General features: G+C 42.3%; 1 protein-coding gene and 1 pseudogene across 1 annotated transcript; one reads left to right on the top strand and one right to left on the bottom strand.

Moving 5' to 3' along the window:
• Positions 1-6,313: 6,313 nt before the first annotated feature.
• On the top strand, positions 6,314-10,656 carry LOC124697682 (annotated as a pseudogene).
• Positions 10,657-11,999: 1,343 nt separating this feature from the next.
• On the bottom strand, positions 12,000-15,565 carry LOC124704538 (protein FAR1-RELATED SEQUENCE 6-like). The gene is made up of 4 exons (XM_047236809.1): positions 15,331-15,565; positions 12,930-15,105; positions 12,755-12,855; positions 12,000-12,258 (listed from the first exon to the last, which is right to left on the bottom strand). The coding sequence occupies exons 1-3, from the start codon at positions 15,357-15,359 to the stop codon at positions 12,817-12,819; spliced, it is 2,244 nt and encodes a 747-aa protein (XP_047092765.1). The 5' UTR covers positions 15,360-15,565; the 3' UTR covers positions 12,000-12,258; positions 12,755-12,816.
• Between the last annotated feature and the right edge of the window lie 880 nt (positions 15,566-16,445).

The raw sequence follows: 16,445 nt of genomic DNA on the forward strand, positions 1-16,445 counted from the left end.
CACGCACGTAAATTGGCAGATTTTTCTAAATTTTCGACGAGCGGGGGCGGCTCAATTTCGTGACAGCAAGAAATCTGTTCCTGCGCAGTAATCCAAATCTAGTATTGACTTTACTATCAAAGACTTTACTTGGCACAACAATGCAATAAAATAAAGATAAAGAGAGGTTGCTACAACAGTAACAACTTCCAAGACTCAAATATAAAACAAAGTGCAGAAGTAAAATAATGGGTTGTCTCCCATAAGCGCTTTTCTTTAACGCCTTTCAGCTAGGCGCAGAAAGTGTGAATCAAGTATTATCAAGAGACGAAGCATCAACATCATAATTTGTTCTAATAATAGAATCATAAGGTAACTTCATTCTATTTCTAGGGAAGTGTTCCACACCTTTTTGAGAGGAAATTGATATTTAATATTACCTTCCTTCATATCAATGGTAGCACCAACAGTTCGAAGAAAAGGTCTTCCCAATATAATGGGACAAGATGCATTGCATTCAATATCCAAGACAACAAAATCAACGGGGACAAGGTTATTGTTAACCATAATGCGAACATTATCAATCCTCCCCAAAGGTTTCTTTATAGCATTATCAGTAAGATTAACATCCAAATAACAATTTTTCAATGGTGGCAAGTCAAGCATATCATAGATTTTCTTAGGCATAACAGAAATACTTGCACCAAGATCACATAAAGCATTACAATCAAAATCATTGACCCTCATCTTAATGATGGACTCCCAACCATCTTCTAACTTCCTAGGAATAGAAGTTTCAAGTTTTAGTTTCTCTTCTCTAGCTTTTATGAGAGCATTTGTAATATGTTTTGTAAAGGCCAAATTTATAGCACTAGCATTGGGACTTTTAGCAAGTTTTTGTAAGAACTTTATAACCTCAGAGATGTGACAATCATCAAAATCTAAACCATTATGATCTACAGCAATGGGATCATTTTCCCCAATATTTTGAAAAATTTCAGCAGTTTTATCACAAGCAGTTTCAGCAGTTTTAGCAGTTTGAGGCAATTTTGCACGCTTTGCACTACGAGTAGGAACATTGCCAACACCAATTATTTTACCATTGATAGGAGGGGGTGTAGCAACATGTGAAGCATTACCATTTCTAGTGGTGGTAATAGTCCAAACTTTAGCTACATTATTCTCTTTAGCTAGTTTTTCGTTTTCTTCTCTTTCCCACCTAGCATGCAATTCAGCCATCAATCCAATATTCTCATTAATTCGAACTTGGATGGCGTTTGCTGTAGTAACAATTTTATTATCATTATCCTTATTAGGCATAACTTTCAATTTTAAAAGATCAACATCGGAGGCAAGTCTATCAACCTTAGAAGCAAGAATATCAATTTTATCAAGCTTTTCCTCAACAGATTTGTTAAAAGCAGCTTGTGTACTAATAAATTCTTTAAGCATGGCTTCAAGACCAGGGGGTACACTCCTATTATTGTTGTAAGAATTCCCATAATAATTACCATAACTATTACCATTAGCAGAAGGATATGGCCTATAGTTGTTACCGAATTATTCCTATAAGCATTGTTGTTGAAATTATTACTTTTAATGAAGTTCACATCAACATGTTCTTCTTGGGCAACCAATGAAGCTAAAGGAACATTATTAGGATCAACATTAGATCTACCATTCACAAGCATAGACATAATAGCATCAATCTTATCACTCAAGGAGGAGGTTTCTTCAACAGAATTTATCTTCTTACCTTGTGGAGCTCTTTCCGTGTGCCATTCAGAGTAATTTGTCATCATATCATCAAGAAGCTTTGTTGCCGCCCCCAAAGTGATGGACATAAAGGTACCTCCAGCAGCTGAATTCAATAGGTTCCGCGAAGAAAAATTCAATCCTGCGTAGAAGGTTTGGATGATCATCCAAATTGTTAGTCCATGGGTAGGGCAATTCTTCACCAAAGATTTCATTCTCTCTCATGCTTGAGCAACATGTTCATTATCTAATTGCTTAAAATTCATTATGCTACTTCTCAAAGATATAATTTTAGCGGGAGGATAATATCTACCAATAAAAGCATCCTTACATTTAGTCCATGAATCAATACTATTTCTAGGCGGAGATAGCAACCAATCTTTAGCTCTTCCTCTTAAGGAGAAAGGAAACAATTTTAATTTTATTATGTCACCATCTACATCCTTATACTTTTGCATTTCACAAAGTTCAACAGAATTATTAAGATGGGCAGCAGCATCATAAGAACTAACACCAGAAAATTGCTCTCTCATAACAAGATTTAGTAAAGCGAGGTTTAATTTCAAAGAATTACATTTGTAGTAGCAGGTGGAGCAATAGGTGTGCATAAGAAATCATTATTATTTGTGCTAGTGAAGTCACACAACTTAGTATTCTCAACAGTACCCAATTTAGAAGTAGTAAATAAAGCAAACTAAATAAAGTAAATGCAAGTAACTAATTTTTTTGTGTTTTCAATATAGAGAACAAGACAGTAAATAAAGTAAATCTAGCAACTAATTTTTTGTGTTTTGATATAAGAGCAAACAAAGCAGTAAATAAAGTAAAACAAAGCAAGACAAAAACAAAGTAAAGAGATTGGATGTGGGAGACTCCCTTTGCAGCGTGTCTTGATCTCCCCGGCAACGGCGCCAGAAAGTATCTTGCTGTCCACAACTGGCGCGTGGTTGACGTGGGAGATAGAAATCTCTGTGGTGTAGCTTTTCTTCGTTCCCCGGCAACGGCGCCAGAAAATATGCTTGATGGCGTGCAAGAAACGTCCGTTGGAAACCCCAAAAGAAAGGTGTGATGCGTACAGTAGCAAGTTTTCCTTCAGTAAGAAACCAAGGTTATCGAACCAGTAGGAGTCAAGGAACACGTGAAGGTCGTTGGTGGCGGGGTGTAGTACGACGCAACACCAGGGATTCCGGCGCCAACGTGGAACCTGCACAACACAATCAAAGTACTTTGCCCAACGTAACAGTGAGGTTGTCAATCTCACCGGCTTACTGTAAACAAAGGATTAGATGTATAGTGTGGAAGATGATGTTTGTTTGCGAAGAACAGTAAAGAACAATTGCAGTAGATTGTATTTCAGATGTAAAGAATGGACCGGGGTCCACAGTTCACTAGTGGTGTCTCTCCCATAAGATAAATAGCATGTTGGGTGAACAAATTACGGTTGGGCAATTGAAAAATAAAGAAGGCATAACAATGCACATATATATATCATGATGAGTACTATGAGATTTAATCGGGGCATTACGACAAAGTACATAGACCGCTATCCGGCATGCATCTATGCCTAAAAAGTCCACCTTCAGAGTTATCATCCGAACCCCTTCCGGTATTAAGTTGCAAACAACAGACAATTGCATTAAGTATGGTGCGTAATGTAATCAACACAAATATCCTTAGACAAAGCATCGATGTTTTATCCCTAGTGGCAACAGCACATCCACAACCTTAGAACTTTCTTTCACTGTTCCAGATTCGATGGAGGCATGAACCCACTATCGAGCATAAATACTCCCTCTTGGAATTACAAGTATCAACTTGGCCAGAGTCTCTACTAGCAACGGAGAGCATGCAAGAACATAAACAACATATATGATAGATTGATAATCAACTTGACATAGTATTCAATATTCATCGGATCCCAACAAACACAACATGTAGCATTACAAATAGATGATCTTGATCATGATAGGCAGCTCACAAGATCTAGCATGATAGCACAATGAGGAGAAGACAACCATCTAGCTACTGCTATGGACCCATAGTTCAGGGGTGAACTACTCACACATCGATCCGGAGGCGATCATGGTGATGAAGAGACCTCCGGGAGATGATTTCCCTCTCCGGCAGGGTGCCGGAGGCGATCTCCTGAATCCCCCGAGATGGGATTGGCGGCGGCGGCGTCTCTGGAAGGTTTCCGTATCATGGCTCTCGGTACTGGGGTTTTCGCGACGAAGGCTTTAAGTAGGCGGAATGGTAGGTTTAGGGGCGACGCGAGGGGCCCACACAACAGGGCGGCGCGGCCCCACCCTTGGCCGCGCGGCCCTGGTGTGGCGTCGCCTCGTCGCCCCACTTCGTAATCCTTTCGGTCTTCTGGAAGCTTCATGGAAAAATAAGACCCTGGGCGTTGATTTCGTCCAATTCCGAGAATATTTCCTTATTAGGATTTACGAAACCAAAAACAGCAGAAAACAACAGCGGCTCTTCGGCATCTCGTCAATAGGTTAGTGCCGGAAAATGCATAATAATGACATATAATGTGTATAAAACATGTGAGTATCATCATAAAAGTAGCATGGAACATAAGAAATTATAGATACGTTTGAGACGTATCACTAAACAGACACAAATGGGTCTGGCCAATACCCGACCAGGGGGTGTGCGGTGGCCGGTAGCCACCGACCTGGTCGGTGTATAGGTTTTGCCATTTCTATCCGTTATGCGGTGTCCTGTTGGATTCGGCCTAATCTGGTCCGGAGTATTCAGTTTCCTGGAAAAAGGCCATGGCCCATTCACAAACCACAGGTTATCATGGCTGGGTTTCTTTGGTGGGTCATTGTTCAATCGTCAAATCACCAGAAACTCAATTCTTCCCGGGTGCGTATGATCCCTCTACCATAAAACATATTTTCAAGTGTGAAAAAAATTTGACAAAAAAATTTACATGTACATCTTCATAATATATGTGTGTTCGTCAAGTTTCACGAAAAAATGATATTTTTTGTAGTCTACGTGAAAAAGATAAAATTTATCTTGTGACAAGTCTTTGTTTTAGCACCGAATTTTATCTTTTTTACACACACCATACGACAAGTTGATTTTTCATGAAACGACTTTGTGAGCGTTGAGCACATGAAGATGTACGTGCGAAAATTTTATTTCAATTTTTTTGACATTTCAAAATATGTCTAACATGCATTTCAAAATAAAAGGAGCATACGCTCCCATGTGCCAAAACATCACTCCCTCAAATCACACGCTTGTCTAGCACCACAAGTTTTCATTATCACTTTCTTTCTTATTTTAGTTTCTCTTTTGTGACAAACGACCGGCCGGCCCTTACAATTTCTCCCATGTAAAAAACGCCAACTTACACAAGGGGACGATGTCAGTTTGGACATGTTGTGCTGATCTTCCTATTAAATACGCAGCAAGGCAAAGCTAGCAAGCTATCTAGCCTCCCGCGAGCATTGACTCACGACTCTGGCCGTGACCACACCAAGGCGAAGTCGATCTCTGCTGTCTGCAGTCTGCACAGCACGCTCCGCCGTTCGACGAACTTGACGATTTGAGCTGCGAGCACTTCTAGGTGAGTTTCTCGGTGTCTCTCACAGCTTCTTCTCCGATAGGTCGACCATGGGCCATGGCTAGTGCGCGGTATGGTGGACTTGGAACCTAATTAAAGCTAGGTTCTTGCCGATCAGATCAGTCTAATCAAACACGGCTACAGAAGGGGGGAACAAGTATCCAAAGCAGTTCACTAAGGCTAGTTATAGTGGGAAATAATTTAGACTAGTAGTAGTCTAACATATGACATGTTACTAATCCCTCCATATAAACCGGTATTTAGGGTAGTACAGTATTGTTTAGCGCTAGGATTTAGATGGTTAACCATTGGACCAGAATGATCGCTGCAAACAACATTTTCTTCTTGTTTCCTGTGATGGTTAATGATAGAATCGGAAAATCAGGGTGTTTTTCTCACGTTGGTTCTGCATGCCACCTGATCAGATCGGAAGAGGATCAATCACCGCTAATTGAGCCCGCATTCATGGTCAGTTTATGTTCTTGCGGATCACCCCTCCCTCCCTCCTTCGTCCCCGTTGAAACCTCGCGAAATTAGGTGCCAAATCTCTCACACCTGCTCCAAAAGCCAAAATTTTCTCGGAAAACTTCTCCCGCGATCGAGTTCTAGTGAATTCTGGAGTAGTTCAAGTTATTACTTTCATAGTGGGTAGTAACGTATATGTAGTTTTATGTATTATATTATTTACTATGTTCTAGACTCACCTTGTTTGCACAGTGTGATGTTATGGTAATATAGCTAGTTACTGCCACCTTACTCTATTTTTCTCATTTGTTGTCACGCCATATCACCAAAATATCTTGGGGTGTGTGATGTTACTACCTATATTATTCCCACTATAAGTAGTTTAATTGGATACAAATCTTCATGACTTGTACTAGTTTAGTAATTGTACATAATTTATCTCTAATAAAAACTACCTTCCGAAAATGTTCCTATTTTTCTTTTTTTGTGAAAATAAAGGCTAATCAAACACCATCTCCCAGGCAAGGAGGAATGGCAGAGTCCGCTGTTAGAACCGTGGTTGGGAGTGTGGGCAATCTTGTTGTTCATGAGACCAGATTCTTATGTGGGGTCACTGTTGAAGTGGAGTTCTTGAAAGATGAGTTGATGAGACTGCAGGCCTACCTCAAAGATGCTGATGAAAAATGGAGGTCAGGTAATGCTAGAGTTGCTATCTTGGTGAGTCAGGTTAGGAATGCAGCTTATGAAGCTCAAAATATCATTGAAGCTGCAGACTACATGGAAAAGAAAAACAAGCTCGATAAGGGATTCATGAGTGCTATTTCAAGTTATGCTCGCCTACCAAGTGACATGGCCACCCTTCATAAAATAGGTGTACGGATTCGACGTGTAAGAAGGAAGCTCAATGAGATATTTCAAAGTGCAGAACATCTGAAAATTGATATGTGTAATACTCATGTAGTTGTGAATGAGTTTCCACAAGATTCCGGACTTACCCACCAACACTCGTGAAGATGATGTTGTCATGGTTGGTTTTCAAGATGAGCATGGAGAAATAGTAGACCAGTTAGTTGATGGTGAGAACATGCTAAGTGTCATCTCCATAGTTGCCATGGGTGGGGCGGGGAAAACAACACTAGCTAGAAAAATTTGCACCTCATCTAGAGTCAGACAAAACTTCGACATTGTTGCATGGGTGACTTTATCTCAAACATTCAAGGGCATTGACTTACTCAAGGATATTATGAAACAAATAACAAGCAACACATATGATTCAATTGATCAAATGCAGGAGTATGAAGTGGGAAAGAAGATCAATGACTTTCTATTACAGAAGAGATACTTGGTAGTTCTCGATGATGTGTGGAAAGAAGACGCGTGGTACCAACTAAATAGAACAGTTAAAGCCTTTCCTGATGCTTCTAACGGTAGTAGAATACTGCTAACCACAAGGAAGGTAGATGTTGCAAAACATGTAGAAATGTCAACCCATGTTCATGCTTTGAAGCATTTAGATGAAGAGAAAAGTTGGGAGCTATTTCGTAGCAAAGCTTTACCATCATACAGACGGTCTGCCATGCGTGACGTGGACGAGTTTGAAAAACTTGGGAGAAAACTAGCAAGTAAGTGTGACGGGCTGCCACTTGCACTTACAGTTTTGGGAGGTTATCTATCAAAGAATATGAATACGCAATCATGGTCCGATGTGTTGTTGGGTTGGCCGTCCACCACAAATGTACATTTGATGAGAGACATACTAGCTCGCAGTTACAAGGACTCGGCAGATCCTCATTTGAGGTCATGTTTCCTCTATCTTGCTGCTTTTCCCGAGGATTATATTATAGGTGTCTCTGTTCTAGTTGCACTATGGATAGCAGAAGGATTTATTCCACGAGGCACAAATACATGACCAGGAAGAAATAGCACGTAAGTATGTAGCTGAGCTAGCTCAAAGAAGCTTGGTGCAAGTTACCGACGAAGCAAGGCACTTGGATGGATAGAGGAACTGAGGGTTCATGATATTTTACATGATTGGTGTATAGAAGAGGCAAAACAAGACGGTTTTCTTTATGTCATTAAAAAAACTTCAGGTCTTTCATCTCTTTCAACAATTTTATATTTTAGTAGTATTGAAACCTTGTTGATGCCACTCCTAAATAGCCTACTTTTATTTATGCCACTAGTATATGCAAGGTAAATCATTTCCTATTACTGTATAGAACATTTAGTTTCTCTATTCGATTTCATTAACTGTCAATTAGAAGAGCTCCATTAGCTAAATTATGGTTTTTTTTTAGTTTTTTATAGAGAAAATCATAAATTATACTTGTAAAGTCAATGTTGTACTATGCGTAAACTTTATTTGCTTAATGTATCTCTTTTTCTATTTTTGATACCCAAACAGACAAAACAGTACGTGCTAGCTAGAAATCACATAGTGAACATATAAGTAATTGCATTTAGCGGCAAAATAGTTTCGGTACACTCTTTACATTTTCCAAATTTTTACAGTTTTTCTGTTAATAACATAGAGATATGTCAGTTACCATTTTTTTGGATAAAGATGTCAGTTACCAATGGCATGTAGAAAAATTATTCTTTGATATGTGGCAATTATGTTGTCTCTTGCTGAAAATTGGCAAACAAAAAATATTGCAGGCCAACTTACCGCGCCATCAACTGATATCATGACATCATATCGTTCTTCTTATCAAGGCTTCAGTGGTCAGAATTTGCACGCACCGCCTAATCTCCGAGCTCTAATTGGCTTTCAACTTCCACCAATATATCTCCCTAAACTCAGATTTCTTCGAGTTCTTCACGTTGAGGACTCAAGAATAAGGGGTTCGTCCAGTGCAATTGGTGGGTGCATTCACCTAAGATGCCTTAGATTCATCAGATGTAAAGATGTGACTCTCCCTTCTTCAATTGGACAACTCCTTTACCTCCAAACTATTGATATGACAGACACACACTCACTAGTACCAAAATCTATGTGGGATATCCCTTCTCTAAGGCATGTTCACCTCTGTGATGGATTTTCTTCACCAAGGGGTGTTCAACAAATGGATCTCCAGACCTTCCGGTTATGTATTTCCCCTACTAATTCGAACAAATATTGCAATCTTGACATGATGATGTTTCTGCGACAAGTGAGTCAACTAACAACCTTGTGGTTGAGTATACACCCGCGCATGACTGCAGAAATGATAAATATATTTGCACACATGCCTTGCCTGGTTGATGTTCACCTCTATAAACATAAGGCTCGAGCAGAGCCCGGCTTTAAATTAATAAAGCCCCAACGGCAGCATTGATGTTCACCTCTCACAGTTGAGTGCTTTTGATAAATTGCCTGAGAGCCATCACTTCCCACAAAACCTAAGAAGTTTCAATCTATCTTCTTATGCCATTAAACAAGACCCGATGCCGGTGTTGGAGAAGCTTCTGTGTCTTGTGGTGTTGAAGTTGGAGGGGTACACTGGACGAACCATGTCATGCTCCGCCCTAGGTTTTCCTCGTCTGCAGATCTTACAACTTTTACGTTGTCCGAACACTGAGGAGTGGAAGATCGAGGCTGGTACCATGCCAAGGCTTTCCCACATGATACTCGAGGGGTTCCCTAAGATGAGGAATCTCCCCGAGGGTTTGTTGCACCTTCCATCCCTCAATCATTTGGGACTATACAGAATGCCCTTGGTTTCTGTTGGAGATGACAAGACGTTGAAGGAGCTGCAACAGAAAAGATGTGCGGTAACTATATATTCCCTTGGTCCCTAAGATGAGCAAACTGCCTGAATGGTTGCTGCACATTCCATCCTTTGATTATGTTGGAGATGACACCATGCCTTCGATTATGTTGGAGATGACACCATGTTTAAGGAGCTACAACACAAAGCATGTGAGGTAACTTTTTCACATGTCCCGTCCTGGCCCCCCTATCCTAGTTTATTATATGGTCTTTGATTTCACTGACGTTGTCCTCGTTCGGTACAGGATGGATCAAGATGTCTGTTCTTAGTAGTGTTCTATTTTATTTAACTTGTTCTTGGCTTTCCTCTGTGTCTTTCTTTTCCACATGCCTTACTTGTTTGCTTGTCTGGATGATACTATCTTATGCTCTTTACAATTTGCAGGTGATTAAAAAGTGCTTAAGCTGCATTCTTCGCGATGACATGCAACACATGAATGCGTTACTTTCAAAGGATCGGATGGGTTTGCTTTCTTAATTCTGTAAATATCAGTCGTGCGTGTAATTGTGTACCAGTCAGTCGATGTACCAAGAGCTACGACGGCAAGTTGCACTTCTCGTCGAGGCGGTACTTGGTGGAGTGCAACGGGCGCCTCCTCACGGTCATCAGGTACGTCCAGTTCGGAGAAACCGTCATGATCGAGGTACACGCGCTCGAGCCGGACGACTCCTGGGCGCGGGTCAAGGGCATCGTCGGCCGCGCACTCTTCGTCGGCGACGCCTTCTCAGGTTCTTTCCCGGCCGCTGCAGCGTCCGCCTCGGACGACATGATCGGAGAGAACCAGGTCTGCTTCGTCGACCACGAGATGAGCATCAGCGAGGAGCTTGACAACCGCAGGCCCGCAGCCCGTCCGCCGATGCCTACGGCCCGCGCTGCGGCGGCGTCTACCGCTCCGTGCTCACGAACGTCGAGCGCGACCTCGGTCGCCGCCCCCTCCGCACCGTCGAAGCCTACGTGATGAGCGACAGGTGCGTTAACGCGTACCGGCGGCCCAGCGAATCGTGGGCGGCGAGGACGGGACGGTGGAAGCTGGCGAGGGTCCAGGACTTCCCCAGGTCCATTCCATTTGGGCAGAGACTTGGTGGAGCCAAGCACAATGAGGAGGATTCCGTGGTGATCTGAAATCCAATCCAGCTTTTATACACGTTCATCGACACCTTACCTGAAACTTTTCGACGCCATCTGCACCACACTCTTGCTCAAGCTCTACTGAGTTACTGGCTACTAGCTAATAAATCGTTCCTGATGTCTTCAGAATTTAGATAAAGAAACACTGTTCTTGTTCTTGAATAATATTGTGCTTTTCCTTCTATATTCTTGTTGTATATGCACAAGTGAAAAGTCTGCTGCCAGAACAAAGTCAGCTCATTATTATCACTGAAGGGTTTCTACTGAAGAATTCATCTAACAGTAGCCGGATAGCATCCTCAGCTGCATCTTCTAATTTTCAGTACTACGGTAAGAAAGTATCAGGTTCAAAACATGCTGACAGGTAAGAAATTAACTTGTTTGGCTAGGAAATGTTGAGCACGCCATCGACGTCTCTGCGGAGGTGTTTATGTTTCTTCTTTGGGTAGCAAAGAGGGGTTCTCCTATATTTGAAACTTCGTATTTCATCAGTCACTAATCGCCCAAGACGGGCAACAATAAGACGAGCCAAAGTTACGCATTTTCAGAAACTTTATTAAGACTTCACGCCGAATTTTAGAAGGATAATTGGCATTGTAGAACGTGATGGAGAGCTAAACAAAACTGTGGCTTAAGACTGTCCACATACTGTTCGTTTCAGTGCACAAACATTTCATTTGTGTGATTGAGAGATCTCTTGGGTTTCTTTCTGCATACTGTGATGACTTGACACTGTGTCTCGGCGTGTGGTTCTTGCTTTGATCCTGCAGAGTTCTCGCTTTCAGTTAAGCTCACAGGATATCGACATGTTTCTGTTGTTCTGAGTTTTTTTTTTTTTTTGGAATTGCCGCATAGAATCACTTTTTACAGGTTGATTGAAGATTCTAACTGAAGTTGGAAGGATCATTTCCAATGGTTGTTCTACTTGAATGAAGGTTTTGAAAGGATTTGATTCAAGCCCTGATTCAACAATCAGCAACGTTGATTAGGGTAGAGTATCCTGGCATGCAGGTGTGAGGTGGTTTTGCATGATGTAGAAAATGCATGCCATGGATCAAAATGCTTTCTGTAATATAAGAACGATCTCTTCACCGATCTTGCCATTTGTAACATTATATGCAAACTCCAAGAAAAATAGCTTATCTATGATGTTAACACTAGGCTTCACTTGGTGATAGCAGCAGTTCAACAGTTCACCAGGATTGACAATTCAGAAACTGATACGGATTCAACCAAAGGATATCGGCAGCAGGATTACGCATACCAATATCTTGAAGACAGAGAAAAATAGGAGCAGATATTTGGACTGCATGCAGATACAATGGAGCACTCAGCTGTTTTGCTTGGTGACCAAACGAACCACAAGTTAGTGCTAATTAACTGTAGATGTTGTAGCAACTAGCAAGTCACCATCTAGGATTGCAAAAGACGACTTAATGTCTACCAATATTACTAGGTACTAATTATATAAAGTTAGCAGATTACACAATTAGACCCCCTACAAATCTACTTCACAGGTCACAAAGTACAAGATGGTACAACCAACATGGTAAGCAGAGGGTCAACTTCAGCGTCCGCCATTTCTGCTCCAGTTACCTGCACAATAATCAACGTCATTCGCAAAAACAAATATGTACTACCCATTCACTGATAAGCTGATGAAGTTATATCTAACAATTCTACACGATCGCAATAACAAACATCAAGTCACATTCTGGAGATCACATAGCAATACGCAAAGACGAATCATCTCAGCATTATTGGACAAACTTAACATCACCCAAGCAATAGGAGAACATTTGGTATACAGTTTGTACTTTCTACTACACACCTTCAACCGCCATTGTTCACAAGTTCTCAAGTTTTTTACCACACAATTATATATCATCGATTTACAAGCTAAATTAAAGGAAATGAAGGCATTGAACTTCCTAGATTATCAAGTCATTCGAGATTATTTTCCGTATCATGTGCACATGAGAGGCTCACAAACTACAAAACAAAAACATCTGGTATCTAATCAAAGGCATGTTGAATACAATAAAAGGCATGCTTTTTAGAACTGTAATAACTAGGCAGTTTAGGAACTAACCAAATTCATACACAAGAAACCAAAAACAAATCCATTCAGAAGTACTGCAGTGCACGTCTCTTTCATCCATTCAGGTTAGCAGCTAGCAGATCTGTCTTTCCCTTCAAAGTTCAAAATACCCAATTAGCCATAGACAAATAATTTCGGACAGTAAGTAGTTGATACTAGTTGCTACCTGTGGCTTCTTTGCTCTCGGTTTTTTCACCACTTGACTGATTTTGGTTTCTTTCCTCTTTGAAGGAGGGCAACCTACAGTTCGAACAGGGATCGGATTGACTACAACTTTTTCAGTGTGCTGATCTTGAACTTCATGGCTAGCACGGTACGCATCAATCTTTATTTGTAAGTCATTAAGGCCATCCATCACCAAGGTATACAATGCATCAGACTCTGCAGCATTTTCTGCCACTTGGTGGGAACGTTTGCACAAACTATCATAACGTTGCACACCTGGTGTATTCAGCATATCACCATAGAAGCATTTTATAAATGTGTGTTTGCGCTTAAAGTCCTTTCTCCATCGCTGCAATATATACCTAGAAGGTACTTCTGTAATCTCCATGAGAGCAAGAACAGAAAGTATGTGGCTACACAAGATGCCTTGAAATTCAAAAAGCCTACAAAGACATTTGAGATTACAGTCCCCTTGGTTGAACAAGACAGTGAACTCTGAAATAAATCTTTTCTCTTTAATTTCGCCATCCTCTCCTTCAAAAACTATCTTGCGGTCCTCCCTGACTCCAAATGTATAAAGTAATCCTTCTTGGTTCAACATAGTTGGATAGCAATAGATTTTACCTCTTAATTGCTCTTGAAGCTCCTGAAACTTTGCATTGGTATATGCTGCTTGAAATTGCCTCTCAAAGTCATAGTGAGTAATGCACGGAATTACCTCTTGGAATGACTTTGAATCAGCATGGTTTTCTTTCTCTACCTTGTCTCTTAATGCATTTTCATACTGCCCCACGAATTGCTTCAGAGTTGTTCTAGCATTGACATAGCCATCAAAGAAAGCATTCACACTCTCACTCCTTTGTGTTGAAGACATTCCTGCCCAAAAAGTATCTTTTACATATGCTGGTGCCCAAAGATACCTACTATTGTATAATCCATGAAGCCAATCATTATCCTGAAGATCATATTTGTTGATCATCTCAACCCAGGCTTCATCAAAATCATGTTTGGTCAAGGAATCATACACCACATTTGACAATGTATATTTAATATTTCCATACTTCTCGTGCCCACTAAGATTTTCAGGAATCTTCTTCATGATATGCCATATACACCATCTGCAACGAGCATGAGGGAAAACTTCTTCAATAGCAGTCTGCATTGCTTTGCACTGGTCTGTGATTATAGCATTGGGTGGTTTGTTTGACATACAACATAACCAAGATTTAAATAACCAAATAAAAGTCTCACTGTCTTCATTGGACAGAAGACCGCAACCCAATAAAACTGATTCTCCATGATGATTTACGCCAACAAAAGAAACGAACAACATGCTATACTTATTTGTTAAGTATGTAGTGTCAAATGTGATGACATCCGAATAAGATTCATATGCAGCCCTGCATCTTGCATCTGCCCAAAAGACATTCCTCAGGCGTCCATCCTCGGCCACATCCATAACATGAAAAAAGTCTGGATCTTTTGACTGCATACGGAGAAAATACTGATACAGTGCATGTGCATCTCCAGCACCAAACTTCAACCTTCTTGTCTCTTGCAAATAGTTTCCGCACTCCTTTTCACCAAACTCAAGTTTGTCATAGCCACCAGCTTGAATAACAGGAGAACCAAAATTCTTGTTCATACGGATTCCTGCTTGATCACTCAATTCTAACCTTCTCTTGGCGTCTAAGTCTAGTTTCTTGTGACACCTCAGAAATCTGGATTTGCTTGGACTTGTAGGATGATTGTGGTCAAGCGTAACAGAAGTAATGCAAAACTTTTCTCCACGACGAGAGAAATTTATCTTACATGGGCACTGCATCCTTGTTGACGGATTCGGTTTGAATGAGTTCTTTGATGAGTACTGAGCCTTCCCTTGTCTGCTACAAGCAAGTGTGAAATAGTTAAGCTTGTTGTCTTCATCATGCCTAGTGGTTCTTCTTATTACACCAAATCCCTTCTTTTTGGCATAACCTTTGTAGAACCTAACAGCATCATCCTCGCTATCGAGCATCATCCCCTTTTTAGGTTCCAAAATCACGATCGGCTCTCCTTGCTGGTCATCCAAACAATCCCCAATCTCCTCCAAGATGAAATCATCTTCATTATCTTCGTGAGATACAGAATCTTGTTCAACTACTCCATCCAAATATGAATTCGACTCCATCACCAACCTATGATAGCCAACAAAAATAGAGGTTGTTAAGTGACAGCGTGAAATACACCTTGGGCATGGGAGAGAGAATTAATTAGCACAGGGCCGTAACTAGCACGAGTGCAGGAAGTATCAGACAGGGATGGGACGTGAATTGTCATGTGTGTAGCAATCAAGCGAAAAATTAGATCTGAGCAGCAACTAGGAGAGTTGCAATGGAATGGAGAGAGGAATAGGGTGTTACCCTTGGGTACTCTGAGCAGCAGGATCCATCCTGCCCTGATTGAGCCGATTTCTTCAACCAACGCTTGTTGCAAAATCAGGATCCATCCTCACTCATTCGTAGCACCATCTCCTTTCTCCGCTGTCGCATCACGGCGAAGTACGCGTCAGGGTACTTAAGGGGAATCAAGCTAGGTTTTCCGCAGGGAAAATAAGAAATTACTTTGGGATCGAGAAGGAGAGGAAGAAGAAGAAGGGCTCACCTCGAATGGTGGTCTACGGCGGCGCCGCTCCTCCTTTCTCCCGCTCTCTCCCCGTGGTCCGACCGCCGGCCGTTGTGCAGCGGAGACTGGGATGCAGCTGAGCTGAGCTGCGCGCCTGCGCTGCGCTGAGTGAAGTGCAGAGGACAGAGCGACAGAGGCCAGTCGTGTACCTGTTCAGCCCATCAACATGTAGTGGTGGCCCATCCAAATCCAGCCCAATATGTCAGCTAAGAAGCCCATCAACGAGCTGAAGTCTGAAGACCAGCGACGTGCATGTCGGGCGCGCCCTCTTCATCGGCGACGTCTGCTCGCCGCCGCACGCGCAGAACTAGTTCTGCTTCGTCGACCAGGAGCTTGCAGTCATCGGCCTCCACTACATGTTGATGGGCTGAAGCCGGTGGGACGATGCGCTGGCGTTTGGCAAGACGATGGCAGCCCAGCACAGCGTACGCCGAGTCCTACTCGGAATCGAGTCCGCCTCGTCCCCGACAATCCCCGATCGACCGTGTATATTAAGAACTCCACGCAGCACCGTCGTCGCCTCAACGAGTTACCCTTACCCCCGTTTGACCTAAAGCGCCAGTGCCGGAATCATGCAGCCTGCCGACTCCGGCCCGACGACGGCTCCGCCAGTGAGGACGCTGATCGAGCGGCACCGTCCGAGGGACGAGCTGCAGAGCCTGGCCCTCGCCATCATCGACGACACGTACGCCGCTGCGCGCGAGATCGTCGGCGCGGCCAGCGGCGGGATCGTCGCGCTCAGCCGCCCCATCGACCCCGCCGACCCGGACTCGCCGGTGCTCACCGTCCACGCGAGCGCCGCGCACTGCTGCGTCGCCTTCAACAACGCGCGCGGCGACGCGGACGCCTTCGC

The sequence above is a fragment of the Lolium rigidum genome, chromosome 3, assembly GCF_022539505.1.
Source record: "Lolium rigidum isolate FL_2022 chromosome 3, APGP_CSIRO_Lrig_0.1, whole genome shotgun sequence".
NCBI classification, from domain to species: Eukaryota; Viridiplantae; Streptophyta; class Magnoliopsida; order Poales; family Poaceae; genus Lolium; species Lolium rigidum.

Excerpts from the sequence above, each read along its gene's own strand:
- LOC124704538 (XM_047236809.1), bottom strand. The coding sequence starts at position 15,359 with ATGGATCCTGCTGCTCAGAGTACCCAAGG. Across the intron at positions 15,106-15,330 it reads GCTGCTCAGAGTACCCAAGG|GTTGGTGATGGAGTCGAATT; the intron begins GTAACACCCTAT and ends TGGCTATCATAG. Across the intron at positions 12,856-12,929 it reads CGAGAGCAAAGAAGCCACAG|GGAAAGACAGATCTGCTAGC; the intron begins GTAGCAACTAGT and ends TGAACTTTGAAG.